The sequence below is a fragment of the Dufourea novaeangliae genome, unplaced genomic scaffold (genome assembly GCF_001272555.1).
Source record: "Dufourea novaeangliae isolate 0120121106 unplaced genomic scaffold, ASM127255v1 scaffold443, whole genome shotgun sequence".
Classification (NCBI taxonomy): domain Eukaryota; kingdom Metazoa; phylum Arthropoda; class Insecta; order Hymenoptera; family Halictidae; genus Dufourea; species Dufourea novaeangliae.
This window is the reverse complement of record NW_015374322.1, coordinates 153,828-173,238: the sequence shown is the minus strand read 5'-3', so window position 1 is coordinate 173,238 and position 19,411 is coordinate 153,828. Positions and strand designations below refer to the sequence as shown.

Genomic DNA, 19,411 nt, shown 5'->3' with positions numbered 1-19,411 from the left:
GCTTACAATACGAGATTAAGATTCTATTTAACTAAACCAGTCGTCAGTTGGGCAAACAATAAAATTAAACGACAAGTCACTCCAATAGAATCTATCGGGGGACAATTATAATCAACGAATTAATTCTTTCATCTCTGAGTGACTCACTCATCGTCAGAAGTACACACGAGAATCTTCTAAGCGTGGTCGTAATAGTCTCTAATTAATTTCCCCAGAAACATGATTCATAACGCAAAACACGTCTGGTTGCAGATTGGAACTGTTCACACCCATCAACCCAACAATAACCACCACCACCCGCACCATCAGCAGTCGCAGCAGCAACAGCAGCAGCAACAACAACAGCAGACGAGCCAGCCGCAGGTGCCCGGAGTCGGCGGTGGTGGGGGGCCGGGGGGTGGCACGGTGGCCAGGGCTGGGGGCATGTTCTGCTACCACTGCCCCCCGGGTCTCCCAACGCCACGATTACCGCCCACCCTTGAGTACCCCTTCACCGCTACTCACCCCTGTAAGTTAGACGATTTGTTCCGTTGATCGACAGTGGAAATTTTATGCTACGTTCTACGAGATTTTATATTTTCTTCCTCTTATTAACCTCTTAACCTCTTCAGGGACGGATTCATTAGGAGTAGAAAGAAAAACAGTTTTTCTTTTTTTTCAGCTATTTACTTAACCCTCGCATAACGATGGCTGGGTCACTTTGTTCGAATGAGGATGTGTCTGATGAATGAACAAAAATCAATTTCTATAAAAATGCAAGTTTTATATTATTTGTTTATAAATTTTTATAAATGAATGTATTAGGTCGAGTTACAAATAACTTCTGTCATACGTATTAAGTCAATTATGAAATAACAATTGGATAGCAATGGGCATAGGATTAGTTAACACTAGAACTACCAGCATTGAATGTATGCTGAGTGAAATTGTGTAATGTATTAATACGTGTAATATACATATAATGCAATATAGCTTAGTATACTATAATATAAATTGTATAAGAAATTGAAGGTTAACATGAATTCCGATGGAAGTATCTCTACGATTTCAATAATTGTAAAATAAAACATCTGGAATCCGTCATTTTGACGGGTTTCGTAGTTCTAGTGTTAAATTGAACATCAATTATTAAGTTTACAGGTAATGAGGAATGTTGCATAAATTGATATTCATTGTAAGATGCCTTGAATTGACATAAATTTAAAAAACTACAACGGATGTTATTTATAGCTCAACCTAATAACATTTTTATGTAGTATCTGTTATGGGTCACGTGTGACCCGGTCGTCGGCTGCCACGTCTATTAAGCGTGAGTTAAAATATATTAATGAATATTAATGAAAATCAATTGGCAGGATATCTTTATTTTTTGGGTGAGGAATTTCTTAATGGGCACTTATTCGCAACGATGTTTATTATATCATTTGGAATCATGCTTAAATGAAAAAGAAACTAAACGTACACATGTGTGGTACACAATATCCCTCAAGAGGTTAAACGTTGTGGTTCATCACTGAAAGTGCAGTTCACAGTGGCACGAAATTTTCCACCGTTGGCGTACACGTACACTCTCGTCCATAAATCACTGGACACTTGCGCTACTAAACGTGAAATAAAAAAGAGTTAGAGTTAAAACATTATTTCAGGCATGAAATAAACGTATTCTTATTAACTTTGCACATCGGAGAGAAAATACTAATTATATTCAGTGTTGTCAACAATATTAAATATCCATTTAACCCCTTAACGTGCTCTTTTTTTGAAAAGAATATCGTAAAAAAATCAATTTCTTTTATTTGCTGATATCATTACTTGAACACATTTTTGTACAATACTCACACATATGGGGACAAGAAATATTATATTTAATTAGAAACATTAATTTTACTTCTTTGTGTTATACATATACGTGAAATGAAGGCACAATAACTAAATCGGTTCGAAGGACAACACAAAATTAAAATTTTTATCTCATTCTGTATTAGAACCACAATGAATGAAACTGATTGCTGAAATAATAACAGTCGTAAATAAAGCAAACTTTTGAAAAGCCGCTCTCTCGACGCTTGTATTTATCGATGGGTATAGATGAACAATCACGATATTTTAGACTTACGAAAAATTAGGTTAAATTATGCAAACAGTGATGCAATAATTCTTTTTGTATACAGATTATTTTTTATTGTTCGTGTTTATTGAAGCACGAACAATATGACAACATAAAATTCTATGGTGCTCGAGTTAACTCGAGCGTGCACGTTAAGGGGTTAATTAGTGTTCATTTCATTCAGGAATATTTATCCAGATGAATCGTGGCACTTTAACAGTGACTTTTTTGAAGCAATTCTCTCCCTCAATCAATCGAGTTTGCACAGAATGTCACGTAGGAAATTAATGGTAGTAAAAAGTAGCAATTGCTTTATGAATCATGGAGGATTAATGGTAATATACAATGTAAAATCGGTGATTCCATTACACATCATACAGTATAATAATCGAGTCTACAAACATGCTCAGCTATCAGAATCCCCCTACATCATCCGGCGACACGATTACAAACTTCCCTAGGGTACCGTTTCGCCCCGATTTACCTCTCCAAGAAAAATTTGATTCCGCCCATAATCTTACATTTTCTCATCTATTTTCACCCTCGCCATTCTCCCCCAATTTCATTCTGACCGCTGCAAAGTAGACTTTAAAACGAACTATATCATGAAAAACTGTCAAACGCCTGATGCAATTTTCTGAATTATTTTCACTATACGAAAATGAAAAAATATTAGGTATATAAGTATAATATTCCAATACAATTTGACTTGTTATAACCAATAATAACATGTTATATCGAACAGGGTAAGGATATTCTCTTATAGTTTACTGTAAAGCTTCGATCGACAATAAGAGTACTCCTAAAAATAGTTTCAATAATTCTAGTTTATTTGTTAGTTCATTATCAATTTATACAATTTGTAAATATGTTCAAGTAGGATTTAAAAGATAATATATGTCTAGACTGCTCCTTGAAAATAAAATCGAATTTCTATAGAACCAGAATTTACAGTGAAAGCTAATAATTTCAACAATTTATATATTTAATATTCAAAAGTAAAAATATGGTGTACGACTTTAAAAAAGATTATAACTTTACTGTTCATTAAACATAGGCATCGTACTGCACATACTGGAGGTTACTATAAGTGTGCCATTTTTGAAAAGACAATTATACATATATAAGTATTAAAATTACGAAAAATGTTTACATGTACGCAGTGAGTATACATGCACACTCAGGTGTTCCACAATAAATATACAAACATTATACAATAATAAAAAACAAATTATTTGAAAGTTTGTATTGAGAACCAATGGGAATAAAACCCCGACGTACGTACATATATGTATACATATATTAGCCCTAGGAAGTCACAGGTCCGTTCTACCTGGCACAAATTAGCCACTAAGCTTCTAAAAGTTTCTAAAGAGAAAAATAACAAAAAAATTCACGTGCTAAGCCCAGGTATTGGCTGGTAACGATCTCTGTCCCTGTCCCACCTAAATGGTCATCACGTCCCTTTGTTTATAGTCGCTGATTCAACTCGTTGGATAAGGTACAGACTTTTAAATAACCATTTCAGAAAGTCACCTCTAATTGTCTTGAAGTCATATAATATGTTCAGTTTGCTACGAATATCCGTGCAGGTCGCCTCGACGAAGAATCGTTTCAAACACAGTGCATAAACTCTCAGAATGTTCGGACAGTATATTCACTTCAGTCTTTCCATTATATCACACTAGTTTCGTCTGTACATTTGTTTCCTTTATGTCTCTTCGTGTACTTGTATTTCTGTTAGTTTTCTTGTGCTTTTGTGTCTGTACTAGTGTTTTGTGCGGGAACTCCTCTGGATATGGGTGTTCAAAAGAGAGGATGTAGTTTCAAACAACAGTTGTACGTGAAAGGTAAGTGTTTAATAGTATTTTTATGAGTTGAAGTATATGAGTAAATTAGGGTAACTCTTAAAACCACTATAGTCTTGCTACACTATGGTGGTTATCCTTTTTCAGGAGTTTATGGTTGTTTCGTGGACAAAAGAAGAATTTGTGATAGGAAAAGTCAAGCCTTTTCAACTGTACAGGGGGTAAAAGTATTATTTGCATATACCCTTTTTTAAAATGATTCTATGGATTCTTACATTATTGTATTAAAATTTCTGTTGCCTTACATTATCTTCATATACTTCAATCATGTACTAAATTTTTAAACATGTTATTCATCGGTATATATTTTTCGTTGTGTTCAATACGTTTACCACAAGAAACCTGAGTGTGCAAATAATGGTTTTACTCATTACATGTGCACAGAAACTTGGTTTTATTATTTTAATTTACAGAATAGTTACTCAAAAAATGTCCACATTTTTAAAAACACCCTGTACATGCTTATAGTTACAAAAATGTATGTGAAAAACAATGCCGGCTATCATGTAAATCTAAAAAAGGTTTTAAATGATTGCCAATCTCATATTGCAGAGCATTTATTAAGAACAAATACAAATAGTTAAAGCATTCCGTGATATCGTAGAATCCAAGAAATATTTAAAATAATTGTCTATCTTATAGCATATGTTATTTTCTAAGTATCAAAATAGATGTTTAGAATAATTTACAATATCACCTAAATCCAAGAAAGATTTAAAACAATCGTCTATCGCATACTATAGATAAACCAAAAAGCCTATCCACAATACCACCCAAATTCGAGTAAGATTTAGACTAACTCTCTATCCCATATTCTACGTTATTTCATAAGTATATAAATATATATTTAAAGCAATGTATGGTATCATTTAAATCCAAAAAAGATTTCTATACTCTAGATCACTTTGCATTCCATAAAAAGAAATGAAGATCTATTTTTCTTTCCATTACCAAAAAAGAAAAAAAAAACAATTTAACGCTTCCATTTTGCATCCACAACGATCAGAACCTGGAAACACGGGAACAGAAAGGGATCGCGATAGAATGAAATAAAACCGGCTACAAAAGGTGTGTACGGGGTGGGTAGTTTGCCGGAGAAAACGGGGGAGGAAGAGAGAAAAGGGAGATTGATTGTACCGGCACTTGCTCTGGCGGAACACATCGATGAAGTTACATTACCGACTAGACCGAGTTACGCAAAGTGGACGCTACAAACTGGACGGCCGCTAAACTTAATTTGCACTTCGAACCAACTTCCGGTTAAACCGCGTCCCGACGGCGGCGGTGCCGAGTCGCCTCTTCGGAACTTCGACGGGCGGCTCGCCTGCCTATTCACCGATCGCTTTCCAAGTTGAATCTCGTTTTCTATCGGATGACGTTAACCTCCGTTTGAGGAAATTCCATGCTGGTTTACACAGCAATGTCGATTTTCATGCTTGATTTTTATCGTATCGACGAAAGCTATTATTTAGAATTATTCTTTATAGTTATTGGGTGAATTTGGATAGTCCTTGACAGGTCATGCCCCATAGTCAGCACGCCAAGAAAGATTATATTTGGGAATTTTTTTAAAGAAACTAATAGATTTGTTTTTACAATTAATACTTTATTCAAAAATGTATACATTGATTTATTATATAAATATATATAGATTATATAAATATATAATAAATCAATATGCTTATGCATAATGATATATTTTTATGCATAAAAGACTTATTGTAGTTTTTTGTACCAAAATATTAAAATATAAGGCGCTTTGTGCTGAGCACGATTTCTCGAAATTGGATGAGCTGAAATTAAAAATTTAGAAAGATTCTGGTAATATATGATTTTATTTGGTAAGCGAACGAAAGGTTTTTTAAGAAATTGATTGTGGACAGAATGGCAGACGTTGAACGCAAATATAGGGTTTTTCGATGCTTAACTTTTCGTTTTTCGTGAATTGAAAAAGAGTTCTCATTAGGAACAAAAATTCTTCGTTCACCTATTAAATACAATCATATATTAACAGAGTCTTTTTGAATGTGTAATTTCAGAACGCCCTGCTTCGATAAATCGTGCTCACCGCAAAGCGCCTTAATTTTTTGATATTTTGGTACAAAAAGGCTACAATAAGGTGCACAATATATGCATTTTTGAATGAAGTATTAGTCTTACAAAAAAGTCGATTAGTTAAAAAAAAAACTTCAAAGGTCGTCTTTTTTTGGCTTGCTGACTAGTCATGACCCCTTAAGAGGGTACTCTAGTGTAGATGGTCGGAAAAACGATTTTTTTTTGCATTATCTCGTAGTTTTTGGTGCGACTCATTTTTAGACTGTGGATGTTTATGCAAATATAGGCTCTTGTGGATTAATTTATAAAGATTTCAGTCAAATAGAAATTTGTTTGGCTTATTAAGGTTTCCCTATAAGGTTCGACAGAAAGTAAAATTCTCACTTCAGTTTGTTAAAAATTTGACTGTACCGAGTTTTAGTCAATCGTGTATGCTATAAATAGTCAGTTAAACAATTAGAAATGTTTCTTGAAATATATTAGAAATGTGTCTTCAGTATATTTCAGTTACTCTCCACCAGCGTTAAAGAATTCGTTTCTTTGCATTGTCAATAATTAATATTACTTTATCATTTATTTTCCTTTTTATATACGCCCTTCTCTTGTTATCATAATTTTGTACTAAAGAGTATTTATCCCGTTAATAAATAAATAAATAAATAAAATATTAGTGGAGCGCCACAGACCAGTATCAGTGTATCATTCAACCCCCGGATGAAGCTACTTGCAATTCTTGCGAAACATTGAGAAAATAATTCCACAAGGATACAGCTTACACCCGGAAACCTCAACAGTAAGAACTGTATGCAGTGAGGATTTCAATTTCTGTCGAACATTATAGGGGAACCTTAATAACTCGAACAAATTTTTATTTAACTCCAATCTTTATAAATTAGTCCAAAACAGCCCTATATTTGCAAAAACATTCGTAGGGTGCTCGTAATGTTTCGTTTCAATATTTTCAGATTTTCTTTGATATTTTTGTAGCTTTTGCATATACTTTTTTTATAAATTGTACAGTGTAGTATTATACTTTGCATACCATTGTTTGATAATCGTTAATAAATATAGATGCTTGAGGCTTCTGATATTAATTGAGTCGTCGATTCAATGATTGCATCTGCTTTTTACCAACAAAATGTTTTAAGTAAATTAAAAAGAAAATGCATGTCAATTAGGTAAATTGTTACATAAATCTTTAAATAAAATACTTCGATAGTCCATTTTGAATATTTTTGTTTTTTTTTTGTATTTATTATTGCATCTTCTTTTCTGCGGAAAAGTTTTCTCTATAAGGAGCTTGCTTATTTATTTTTAGTACTCAAAAATTGACTAAAACATCGACAACTACCAATTCTACTTTACGGTAATTTACATATCTACTTTCAGAAGAATGATACAAAAAACCACGAAACATAAAATTATTTTCCTATACTGTTTTATAAACTTAAACAACGAATGGTGGTTCTAGTTTCCTTTATACTTTCCAAACACGGTTCATCGAGTCACCGATGTATATGCTCACTTTATTGCATATTATGAGCCTCAATGAGATACATGTGGTAGGTAGATAATCGAATGGGGAACGTACGTGTAGAGGGGCCGGAGGAGGGGGGTGAAGCCAGTATCCTCAGGGACGTGTAAGTGCCCCTTCTATCTAGACGCGAAATACAGTTTAAATAAAATATTGATTTCTCCGGCGCAAATTGAAATTATGTTTTTAATACGCATTTATCATTCCCTTTATAGTCAAAGATACCTGCATTTCCACTTAAAATTACACGTAAACTCATGCGTGCGTTTATCGTGGATTAAGACACGGTGTTTGAATATTGAATTGAAAAACGAACGAGGCCACGCTACTGCACAGAGAACCTATCAGACAGGAATTGAAAGTTAATTCTCCGTGACTTTACACAATAATGTTTCATTTTTACATGCAACGTACAGTTTCGGCTTTTTAATTACTATTGATATTAAATCTATACAGTGGCTTGAAAACAAGAAGATAATTTTAAGTGTAGGTCTAATTTAAAAGATAATTTTTTTTTTGGATCTTACAAAATCTTTTCATTATACATACATCAACTTGTTCTATTACGTATTGGAAAAAATGATGATACCAGACAAACAAAATGAATGAATGTCTATAAGAATGAAATTGAATTTGGAGGACTTCTTAAGGTAGGAATTATTCCACCAAAAAGGGGTGTTGCACTGGCGGAACATGCAGTTTCCACTTGAAATAGCAGCCGATTTTTTAAAAAAGTATTTTGATAGTCAGGTGCTACAAAAATTGCACTTTGTCATCAATACTTAAACAATTGTTTATGCTGTAGTTGCATAAAATCTCCGCTCTACTTGCAACTTTTATGTCAGTCTCTTATTATTTATAACGTTCTGAATGTTATCATCAATGCATCAGAATGTTGTCATAGTAAAAACTATGGTCGCAATCGGATAACATTTACTGAAATAAATGTTACTGAAATTATATAATGTTTCCATAATTTTATGTAACACAAGGTCTAAGGTTGTTTATTATATGTTAGATAATTAATATTTCCCTAAAATGCGTGGGAAAAAATTCTGCAACCTTCATCATCACCAGACTGAGGACGTTTATGCACTTATAGCATCTCCTAGCCTCCAATACTCAGTAGAACTATGACTTTGTTTAAATTTAATTCTATTTCTGTTATTATTAACATACTAAAACCTTTAGTACAAGAAATAAAATTCTGTCTAAATCTGGTGGTCATAAATTAGTATTTAAAACTTTGAATTATCATAAACATCCACAGCCCAGTTATCAGAAATCTGGTGCAGGAATTGAGTGAAAAATGGAGCATTAATATTAAACAAAGTGTTAGAATATGTCCTATTCACTATCTGATTCCTTTTCTGCAGAACAGTCTGTATTCATCAATTCTTCTGATGTTTCTTCTTTTAATAATAAAATTGTTTACGGGACCATAGACTCATTCATCCTTCTGTATGAACTATCAGAGTGATTCATAAACATCATTTATCAGTCAATTCTGTTTGCCCATTTTAGAGGCATTTGCAACACAGAAAAAGAACAAAGAATATATAATGAATATAATATGATTTAGTGGTACTCCGAAAGGGCAGATATAGTGGTAGCTAATTATCTCGCGAAGATCTCAGTCAATCAATTTAGGGATTCTGGGAAAGTGTAAAAATCACCAACACTGCGGAGTGCATCAATAATTGACCTGTTGATAGGTCCAAATGATTACCTCCACAAAAATATAAAAATATGAAAAGTTAAGCACCAATCAAGTGTTTTGGCGTTACAATTTGACAGAAATTCAAAAAGTGGAGTTAGTTATTTTGGCTTTCGAACGGCTCAATTATGAATCACCATAATAGTTTCGGAGTATCATTGAAGTGATTATTAAGTCTGCCTAAAATCATGGGTCACAGGAGACCCAGGTGTCCGCAGACGGAGGGTTTAATCGCAAACCCCTGATCCCCCATACTTTGCCCTTGTGGTGTGTAAGTCCGCACATGTGCGTCGAAGTGACGCTTGCTAGTTGATCTAGCGCAAAAGGGACGGGGAAGGGGTGTCCTCAGGGACGTCCATGTACCCTTCCAGTTTCTCCCCGCCCCGGTCACAGCATCGTCCTCCTTTCACCCCCCGTTGGGATAAACAGATTAGGTAACTACGTGATAAGTCGGTAAGTGGGTTCACTCGGTCCACGGTCCGGCTCCGAACCCACCGACGTACACTCTTACATCTAACTACCTTGTTAGTGTCATTAGTAACGGTCGGGGTGTCATTAGATTTCGTTCTACGCCTAGTTTTTTCCACGGAGCCTCCTGCAAGATCCATCCTCGCGTTGTGTTAACGTCGAGGTAAACCTGGAGGGTTATTCCTTTTTATCGGAACGGGTCAACTGAGTAATTTTATGTAGGGAAGGAGATATTAGTAAATGGTTTCGTGTAATTGGAGAAGTAGTAACGATAGACATTGAATTGTAAAATAGTTATCAAGATGTCTTTTTATCTGGATGCACATTCTTTTTTATCGGAACCGGTTAGCGGAGTACTTTTGTGGGCGGTGGGAAATATTCATAAATGGTTTCATGTAATTGGAGAGTGTAATGACGGTAGAAATGTAACTGTGAAACAGTTATTAAGACGTTTTTTGCGATGTTAACATCGAGGTGGATCTGGAGGCTTATTCTTTTTTATTGGAACTGGTTAACTGAGTAATTTTGGGGTAGGGGGATCAGAAAATATTAGTAAAGGGTTTTGTGTCATTGGAGAAGTAACAATGACAGAAGTTCAACTGTAAAACAATTTTTAAGATTACTTTTTTTGACAGTTGTAGAATACATCTCGCCATAATTATTGATAGTTTAGAAGTTTATGGTTTTATTATATTTCTGCATAAGGACACGTGCTGCTAGTCCGCAGGCTATAACCCTTTCACTACTGCAGCGTCAGCCAAGTTGTAATTATGCACTACGGCAATGTCGACAGGCAGGAATCACTATACGCTCTTTAGTTCCTTCACTGTTTTAATTGGTTCATTGAAAATATCATTTTTCAGCAAATGAAATTCACGTAAAAACAATCCAAAGACAAACACGTTTAAACCCTCGTATTTAATAGCTAACGGAAGACAGCTATAGGGGCGGAAGGGTTAAATACAAGTTTTCAAATAATGTCAAAATGCAATTTTTGCGTAAATATTATCTTTATGTGAATTCTATTTGGTTTATCTGCATGAAAAATTATATCGTCGATGCAATTATTGAGAACAGTGAAGTCAATAGAAAATGTATCGTGATTCCTGTCAGTTTACATTGACTTACAAGGGTTGTTCGTGAAGTGATACATACCGATTTTTCTGTCACTTTGCTCAATTGTTTATGGAGCCAACCTAAGAATTTTACCATACTTGGTTGGTGCTACTTATAGATTTTAAGAGAGAAGCCACACCTAGATTGCACATGATGCATTGAAGACGCCCATTTTAAGCCTATTTTAATTCTAAGGCGCCTTTAAGCCGTCTTTAAGGCGTCATTAGGCGTCATGTGCTATCTGGGTCATAAGTTAACCAATCTACCTCGGCTTTAACATATGTAAAAGATGGACGTCTATTTATCATGTTAACTATCATTATGTCAATATCTGCAATAGTTTCTTTTTATCGTCTGAAAAAGTTGCAATTTGAACGAACTTTTGCTTTACATAGCTGCCATTTTGTTAAAAGATTTTTTTTCCCGATGAATACAACAACATGAATCGTGGCGGCCATTTAAACTTATACGCTGCAAAAAACATTTAATAACTTTGTGAATATAAGGCAGGGGTCGGAAACTACGGCTCGCGAGCCAAGTGCGGCTCTTTGGGTACTTACACGTAGAGATGGGCAAACTCTTTATCTAGATAAAAAGTTTCGAATAACGAATAAAAGATAAAAGTATTTCGTCATTTTTAATTATTTGAACGTGGAATTTTCAATTTTTATAATAAAATAGTACTTCTTTATAAATGAATCGACATTTGTAGAATAATTATTTAATCTCATTAACTGTTTAAAGCTCCGGATGACACCCTCAGATACTGCTGCTTTTCACTGATTTTGTGAACTGAGATTGTTTCTTCATTTAATAAAGATATAATTAATATTTTAACTTGTTATAATGTTACTTTAAATTTGCCTTATTTATAAAAATATATTTGAACCTTTAAAATAATTTTTAAATTGTTATAAGGGACAGGTTTGGCTCTTCTGACTCAAAAGTTTGCCGACCTCTGATATAAGGGATAATTGCACAAAAGTTTTACTATGTATTCTTCAAATGTAAACAAACGGGTACGAAACACTACAAGTTTCTTAGTCCATTAATTCTTAGTTCTCAAAATCACTTAAAAATGATGCCTCAGAGTGGGAATACCCCCTTAACTTACCCCGCGGCTTTTATCAAGCACGCGTCCTGAGCGGTCCTGTCAGGACAGACAGGACTACAGAAGTGTTTTAAAGGCGCACGTAGCGCGCGTCGACTAGGCACGCGTGAGCCTCGGCCGTCTCTTTTCTTACCGGCAAGAAATTAATCCCCCCCTATTGTTTTCCCTCTGCGGGGGAGACAAAGCTCGCCTGTCGACGTCTCGTCGCCGGGAAGGACACACAGGAGCACGAAGTGGGAGCCCAGAAGTCAGCGGGGGGAAACAGACGGGGACCTTTCTTTCCGTGCACACCCCCCTCCCGGGTAGTACACTAATAAATTGGATCAAGCCGACTCACGATGAGTTGTACGAGTTGTCTCGTGGCGGGGATTTACCTCGGCCCGAGTTTAATCTAAGATCTTGAGTGGATTTTAGTCTCGGCCGCCGGTAAATGTGTTTAGCCGACCAACCGGTCCTCGATTCTACAACCACGTCGGCCATTTTCCTCGCGATTCTCTGATCTTGTTGCGAGTGTTTTCGGTGCTTTTGATCGGGGAATGGTGTGATAAAGAGATTCTGGATATTCATGTTAATCCTTAACTGGTGATGTGAGGTCTGAGCCAATGAATATTTTTTGGATATTTTATTTTCATTCCGTAGTTATTCGAAGTCGTGTTACAGTAATGTTTCGATGAGTGCGGCGTACTCGGCTCCGCTTCGGAGCGTTCATGGCAAGGCAGAACGGTTTCCAGCCCCTCATAAATTTAGTTTTTACTAAATACCACCGTTGCTCGTGTCGCATTCATCGAGGAATCACTGTATTTGGTTGTTCGATGATTTCTTACATGAGAATGCAAAACAACCACAGTTGTGTAATAAGTAATAAGATTTTCACCTTACTAATTGAGGGTTAATTTACAGTTTTTGAGGTTGATCTGTGAATAATAAACTTGGTGTAGATGGTTTATTAGAAAGAAAATAATGTTTAAAATTCATTAGATAGTGGAACCTTCTATTACTTAAGGGTTACGTTCCGTGTTATATGAGTCTATTCATGTTGTGCAAGTCATATAGATTATACATATGTACATATACCCCCGTTCATAAGTGTTAGGACACTTATCAGATACGCAGTAAATATTACAAGGCATTCCGAAATTACTCGAAGTCTGACATAAATATTGTTTAATGGATATTTCATATAAAAGACGGAGCCCCTTATAGGTAAACTGTATATTTAAAGAGGGAACACTATAGATAAATTTAGATTTATGAATCTAAAGGAAAAATGCAAATATTCATTCCTTATAATGGGCGCAATTTCATGATTATACCTATAGCTACAATAAAAGTCTCTCAAAAACATAAATTAGCTTAATAGGATTGCTCTTCAGTCAATTGAAGTTATAAAACAAAAAAGATCACACGAAAATATGTAGAGTTTAAAAATGACTTAAATAGGTGCATGTTATAAATTCGACTTATTCAGGTTAAATAAAAACACCGAATTTTAAAAATATGATATAAATATTTAATACCGTGGAAACGCGAACATTTGCATTTTTATTTACTCATTAACTCGAATTTAGAGAAAGTCTGAATTTAAAAATTTTCGTTAGGTACATCGATCAACTCAATTTTCCTCGAAAACTAATTCGTAAATTGTAAATATCGGGAAATCACTGAACTAAAAGGAAGTTTATGGTCATCGTCGAAAGTTTTGTTTTCCGTGAACATAAATGAAAACGCCATTAAATATTGCTAATTTTCGTGTTTAAAAACTTCTATAATAAGTGAAAAAGTAAACGATAAAAGTTTTACATAATTTTGGCGTTGTACAAATTCGACTTTTCTGTAGCAGAATTCGAAAAGTAATATTAGCTTATGTAATAATAAAGTAATACCAGCAGCGACAACATCGAAAACTGTTGCGAAAAATGCAGGGTAAAATTGCAAAAACAACGATCAATAAACAAACCGAGAGAATTAGAGAAAATATACGCCGAATATATATTTTCCGCGATGAAAAGACTGACCATTAAACGCGGGGACAGGACATCGATCGCGGGAAATTTAATTCCAAGCGTCATATATACCGCATGGCGAAAATCCTCGCGAACGGTTCGTATTAATTTTGCAGGGGCGGGGAGACTATTGCCAGTGACACGATATGAGTTTGCTGAACGGTGTAATTGTTCCGCGGCAGATTACGAAAGTTCGTTTCCGCCATGCGTAACTTGTTATCGACAGAACGTGAATTTTATCATCTCGCAGACAAACGCACGACAACTGTTTGTTCTATCAAGAAATGTTTCAACAAAAAGTTGTATGGTATCGAAAGGGCTATACGATGTAATAATTAGTCTGTTGCTATTTCGTTTTTTTACCAAGATATGAAGTTTGGGACCTTGAATTTTTTCACTGTAATGGGTAAAAGTTGACTTTACAGTTGGAAGAAATGTTGTATTTTGAGTAAAAAACTGTTAGGGTGTATAGGTCCAAAAATAAATAGTTACCGAGATATTATTCTTTAAACGATTTTTACTGAACGTGATGCTTGAACTGGAGATATCTAATAATTGTCGCAGAAATTAAGATACGCTTCCAATAATGCAATCTAAACAATCAGGCAAGGTAAATGTCGTCGTTCGTAAACACCGACGTACAATGTAATTGTTGTACGGATTTTACATTTACGAAAGTTTAACATCATTCACTGAAGAATATTTCATTAATTATTAGTTTTTAAACCCATACACCCTAATAGGCTTTTACTCACCATTCAACACCCTTTCTAATAACAGGATCAAATTTTACTCGTTGCAGTGAAAAAATTCAAGGCGACCTTCCTATATCATTAAGAAAAGGAAATAGCAACAAACTAATTGATACAAGGTATAGTCCTTTCGATACTATACAACATTTAGATGGCACCTTTAGTAGAATCACTCTGTATACATATATTAATGTTTTACTACTTCAAAACAATTGGAGAACTTTCATTTTGATGTTAAAATATTTACATCTTAACTGTTATAGCTTACTGCTTTCGTTTATCTGAACATCATTTGGCACTTTCTAATACACACTCCTCTCGATTATCGTCTGGCTTGTACTACACGATTATTGTCAAGGCAATATCCCCACCACTCGGGGGGGGGGGGGGGTGTTAAGCGCATAGTTTGTTGTTCCTCCGCTTTTGTTGCCCAGGCTCGGGTTTCGAGCAAGAGACGAATTTACGAGGGTCTGAAGCATTTCTTCCTATACGATTACTGTCCCGGCGCAGACTCGAGTTCGGGACGATAATCGAGAGTAGTCTGTAGTGTTGAATGCAGTAACTACCTTAGTATATAAACAACACTTATTGTCTATCATACAGTTAAAATTACTTAGACACAACAATTTACAGTAGGGGTCCAACCTAGGCGATGCGATGGTTCAAATTCGGCAACCTTTCCCTGCTTTTCGTCAGAGGCAACGAGGATAACACTGGTGGAAATTTGTAATTCCGTGTGAATCTGCACGCGCATATACCGTATGCATGCGAATATAGGAGAAGCCAGGTGCCAGTCGATATAGCGAGACCTGGCCGCTTGTTCGGTACCAAGCGAACCGTATGAATTTTTATGAGTTTAGGAAATTAATTTGTGTTTTTCGCTAAGCCTCGGCTTAGCGCCGCGGTAATTAATTGCGCTGATTGCTTTGCATCATTAATAAGCGGTTCTCCGGGCTTCGTCACGTTTACCCCCTCCCCCCCCCCAACCGGACTTGTGAATCCATGCGCAGCTAATACGAACGTTTCCCTTCATCCCCCTTTTGTCCTTTTGTACTTATGCGCACGCTTCGACCGCCACACGGTGATTCGAAATCACGAAAACGTGGCAAAAACTCGAAAAATTAAAATTAAAAAATGAAAGTTGTTTTATTGCATTATTATTGTTTTGTTGAATTATAAGTACTTCAATTAGTTTGGATATAAATGTGATACTCTTTTGATTCAATTTTTTAAGATATCTGATCGAATTCCCCTCCAAGTTTCTCTATAAATAAATTTTTGGCTTTCGATATGTCGTTCTTACCCTTCTGTATAACTCATCCCATACTGTTCCGATTTGGTTAAGATCAAGAAACTACAGGGATCATTTCATTATTTGCAACTCATTTTTATTTTATAGTTGATTCAAATAATTTATACAGATCTTCAAAGTATGTTTCAGATCGTTGTCCTGCATAAAAACAGTCATCACCATTTTATCTTCTAATTTCAAACAAATTAGAAAAATTATTCCAATGTTTCTGAAGCATTGCAAGGATCAAATATCACAATGATATTGTATACAGTATGTCTGATTTAAATGTATACACACTATTGTGTCTGTAACAATTGAAAATACGAAGAAATGTTTCATACAAAAGTTGTTTAATTTCATGGAGCAAACTTAATACAATAGATTATTCTAAATTTTTAAACTGTTATTTACAAAGATTTTAGTAAGAATGTATTTTTTTAAATAGAACTACAGATTTATTTATTGTCATTTTATTAATTAGCATTTTAACACGAATTCAATGACACATTTGAAAGCGTTCAGTTTGAATAATAATTTGTGGGATACCTATATGAATATGTTTGCAAATGTCAAATTCATCAAGCAATGAAATTGCCACCAATATTCATGCAGTTATTCGAGAAATTATTGTTCAAATAGAATTTTCAAACATGTTCATCCGTCGTACAATTATAGTGCTCCATAGCAGCGGTTATTACTTTCCAACAAAACTCCAATTTAGCCATTCAATTTCCCGTAATAATGTACGCGTCTATTTCTTGTCCGTTTGACTTCAATTGTGTATCTCTTTAATCTTTTCGACAATCTTATACAATAGACAATAGAGAAGGTCCAACATTTGGTCGGCAGCCGGTCCCGGTCGCGTAATATGACCGAAGCGAAGAACAATATCGTCATAAACTTGTACCGTTGGGTGACTTTCGCAACCTCGGCGCGGTCAAGCCAAATTTGGCAACGTGTTTTTAATTATTTTCAGGCGTGCATTTCTTCCTGAAGGAACATTTTCCTCCACCACGAACCTCGGAAAATTCAAGGTATATCCCTACTCCTTCAGGGTTCAACCAATAAGAATTCATTATTTAGAAACCGTTATTAACAAAGCATATCGCCAACGAGGGTGAAGTGCAACGTCAGAGGCGCGCCCAGACTTTGTAAATATTAGACTCAATCCCGAACTCACTCGGTGAACATCACACATACACACACAAACACACAATATTGTAAATACAGTTCATTAAGAACCAATCGAAGTGTGCTTTATTTTTGGTTTCATTTCTAAAGATCGCGTAACGTTTCGGCAATTAAACTAACACATGTATACATCAGAAAAAAGAAATTTCTGGTCTATCATTTTCTTTCTATATAATACATAGTCCTGTTGGCCAAAAGTGTAGCTTTTAACTGTGACATTCAAGTGCAAATAGTTAATAATAACCATAGTAAAAATCGCGCATATGGCGAGATATGTACAATAATACAACATAAAAAATTACTATTTTAAGATACAGCGAGCAACCCACTAGCCACGATCATTTATTGACGAGGTGCCAAACTCAACCGTACAATTTTTTATCGTTTCAGATACTAGTTACTCTCCGTATCATCCAGCTTTGCACGGTGTCGGCGAGGATTCGTTCGTGAGACGGAAACAGAGGCGGAACAGGACCACGTTCACTGTGCAACAACTCGACGAACTCGAGACAGCGTTTGCGCAGACACACTACCCGGATGTCTTCACGAGGGAGGATCTCGCGATGAAGATTAACCTCACGGAGGCCAGAGTTCAGGTTAGTGCTGCTACCGTAAATAAATACGAGACCAGAAACGTGACACCGGAAGACAGACAAGCTCGAGTAGCTCGCACTGACTCGAGCGTAAATTGGTTAATTGGGAAAAGGGATATCTAATCAGAATTCCGCTATAGATACTGTCAAATTTTACCGCTCATGGTAATTGCTCAAGTAACTTTCACTCCGAACAGACAATCTATAGTCCCTGGCCAAAAAATTAGAGCCACTTATACTTTTCCAAATTTTTCGCTAATTGTAGAATTATAAGGCCAAAACATAATTTAATAATAGTTTTTATTAACTACTAAAGTACGTACATACATATACAGGGTATTTCACCTAACTTGACCACCTTAAAGATATCGCTTATTTTGTATGATAGAAAAAATATCAAGGGAGAAAAATATTCTGTTCAAAGGCACCAATACGGTGATGGGCCGATTTTTTTTCTCAAGGTCATTTTTTTCGAGATTTCAAGGTCATCGAATTTTTTTTTAATGGGACTACATATTTTCACTACAACACTCTTATAGCATATAAAAAAACAAATCCAACGAGGTGCAATATGTTGACCTTCACGTGACCTTTAGCGAAAAAATCATGAAATGTTTGTCAGTAAGCTCGGTACGCGTTCGGGGACAGTAAATGAAGGAATTTCAATTTCATTGGAACAGTGTACCGTGTAATTGTCCCTTGTGCTTGTAAACAGACATTCGTATTCTCCTTTCATCGGCTGAAGTATGTTTACAAGCATTATTATCAAAGTAAATCTTAGGGTTAAGGTAAGCTCCTTGACTTCTTTCTGTGGGGACACCTAAAAAGTAAAGTTTACAATGATGTTCCCACAACAGCAGAAAACATGCGACAAAGGGTTCTACATGAATGTAGATCAATTACTGCAGAGCAACTTAAAAATGTACAGCAAGAATTTATTTACCGCCTCCAAAAATGTATCCAGGTTCATGGTGCACATTTTGAACACCTTCTAAAATAAAGATTTAACTAAAGACTGTTCCAATGAAATTGAAATTCCTTCATTTACCGTCCCCGAACGCGTACTGAGCTTACTGACAAACATTTCATGATTTTTTCGCTAAAGGTCACGTGAAGGTCAACATATTGCACCTCGTTGGATTTGTTTTTTTATATGCTATAAGAGTGTTGTAGTGAAAATATGTAGTCCCATTTAAAAAAAATTCGATGACCTTGAAATCTCGAAAAAAATGACCTTGAGAAAAAAATTCGGCCCATCACCGTATTGGCGCCTTCGAACAGAATATTTTTCTCCTCTGATATTTTTTCTATCATACACAATAAGCGATATATTTAAGGTGGTCAAGTTAGGTGAAATACCCTGTATATTGCAGACGTACATATTAATAATTTATGTGTATATTATTATATGTAGTGTCTTGTTATTTTTCACTTTTGTGAATTTATGGATACAATATGATTTTTTTATATTCTTTTTTTCTGACAATATCAAGGTGACCTTGAGTTTTATCAAGGTAAATACATCTTTTGTTAAATACCATCATGCTATAGGTCGCTGAATTCGTCCTTCTATCGACAACAACGTGGTATTAAAAAAAGATG

General features: G+C 35.2%; 1 protein-coding gene across 1 annotated transcript in view; it reads left to right on the top strand.

The window, feature by feature from the left end:
- The first annotated feature begins 423 nt into the window (after nt 1-423).
- The window catches only part of LOC107192867 (paired mesoderm homeobox protein 2B), a 39,473-nt gene continuing 20,485 nt past the window's right edge, over nt 424-19,411 (top strand). Inside the window, exons 1-2 of the mRNA XM_015582215.1 lie at nt 424-508; nt 17,607-17,812. Coding sequence (XP_015437701.1) covers nt 424-508; nt 17,607-17,812 — 291 coding nt within the window. The remainder of the gene's footprint in view (nt 509-17,606; nt 17,813-19,411) is intronic.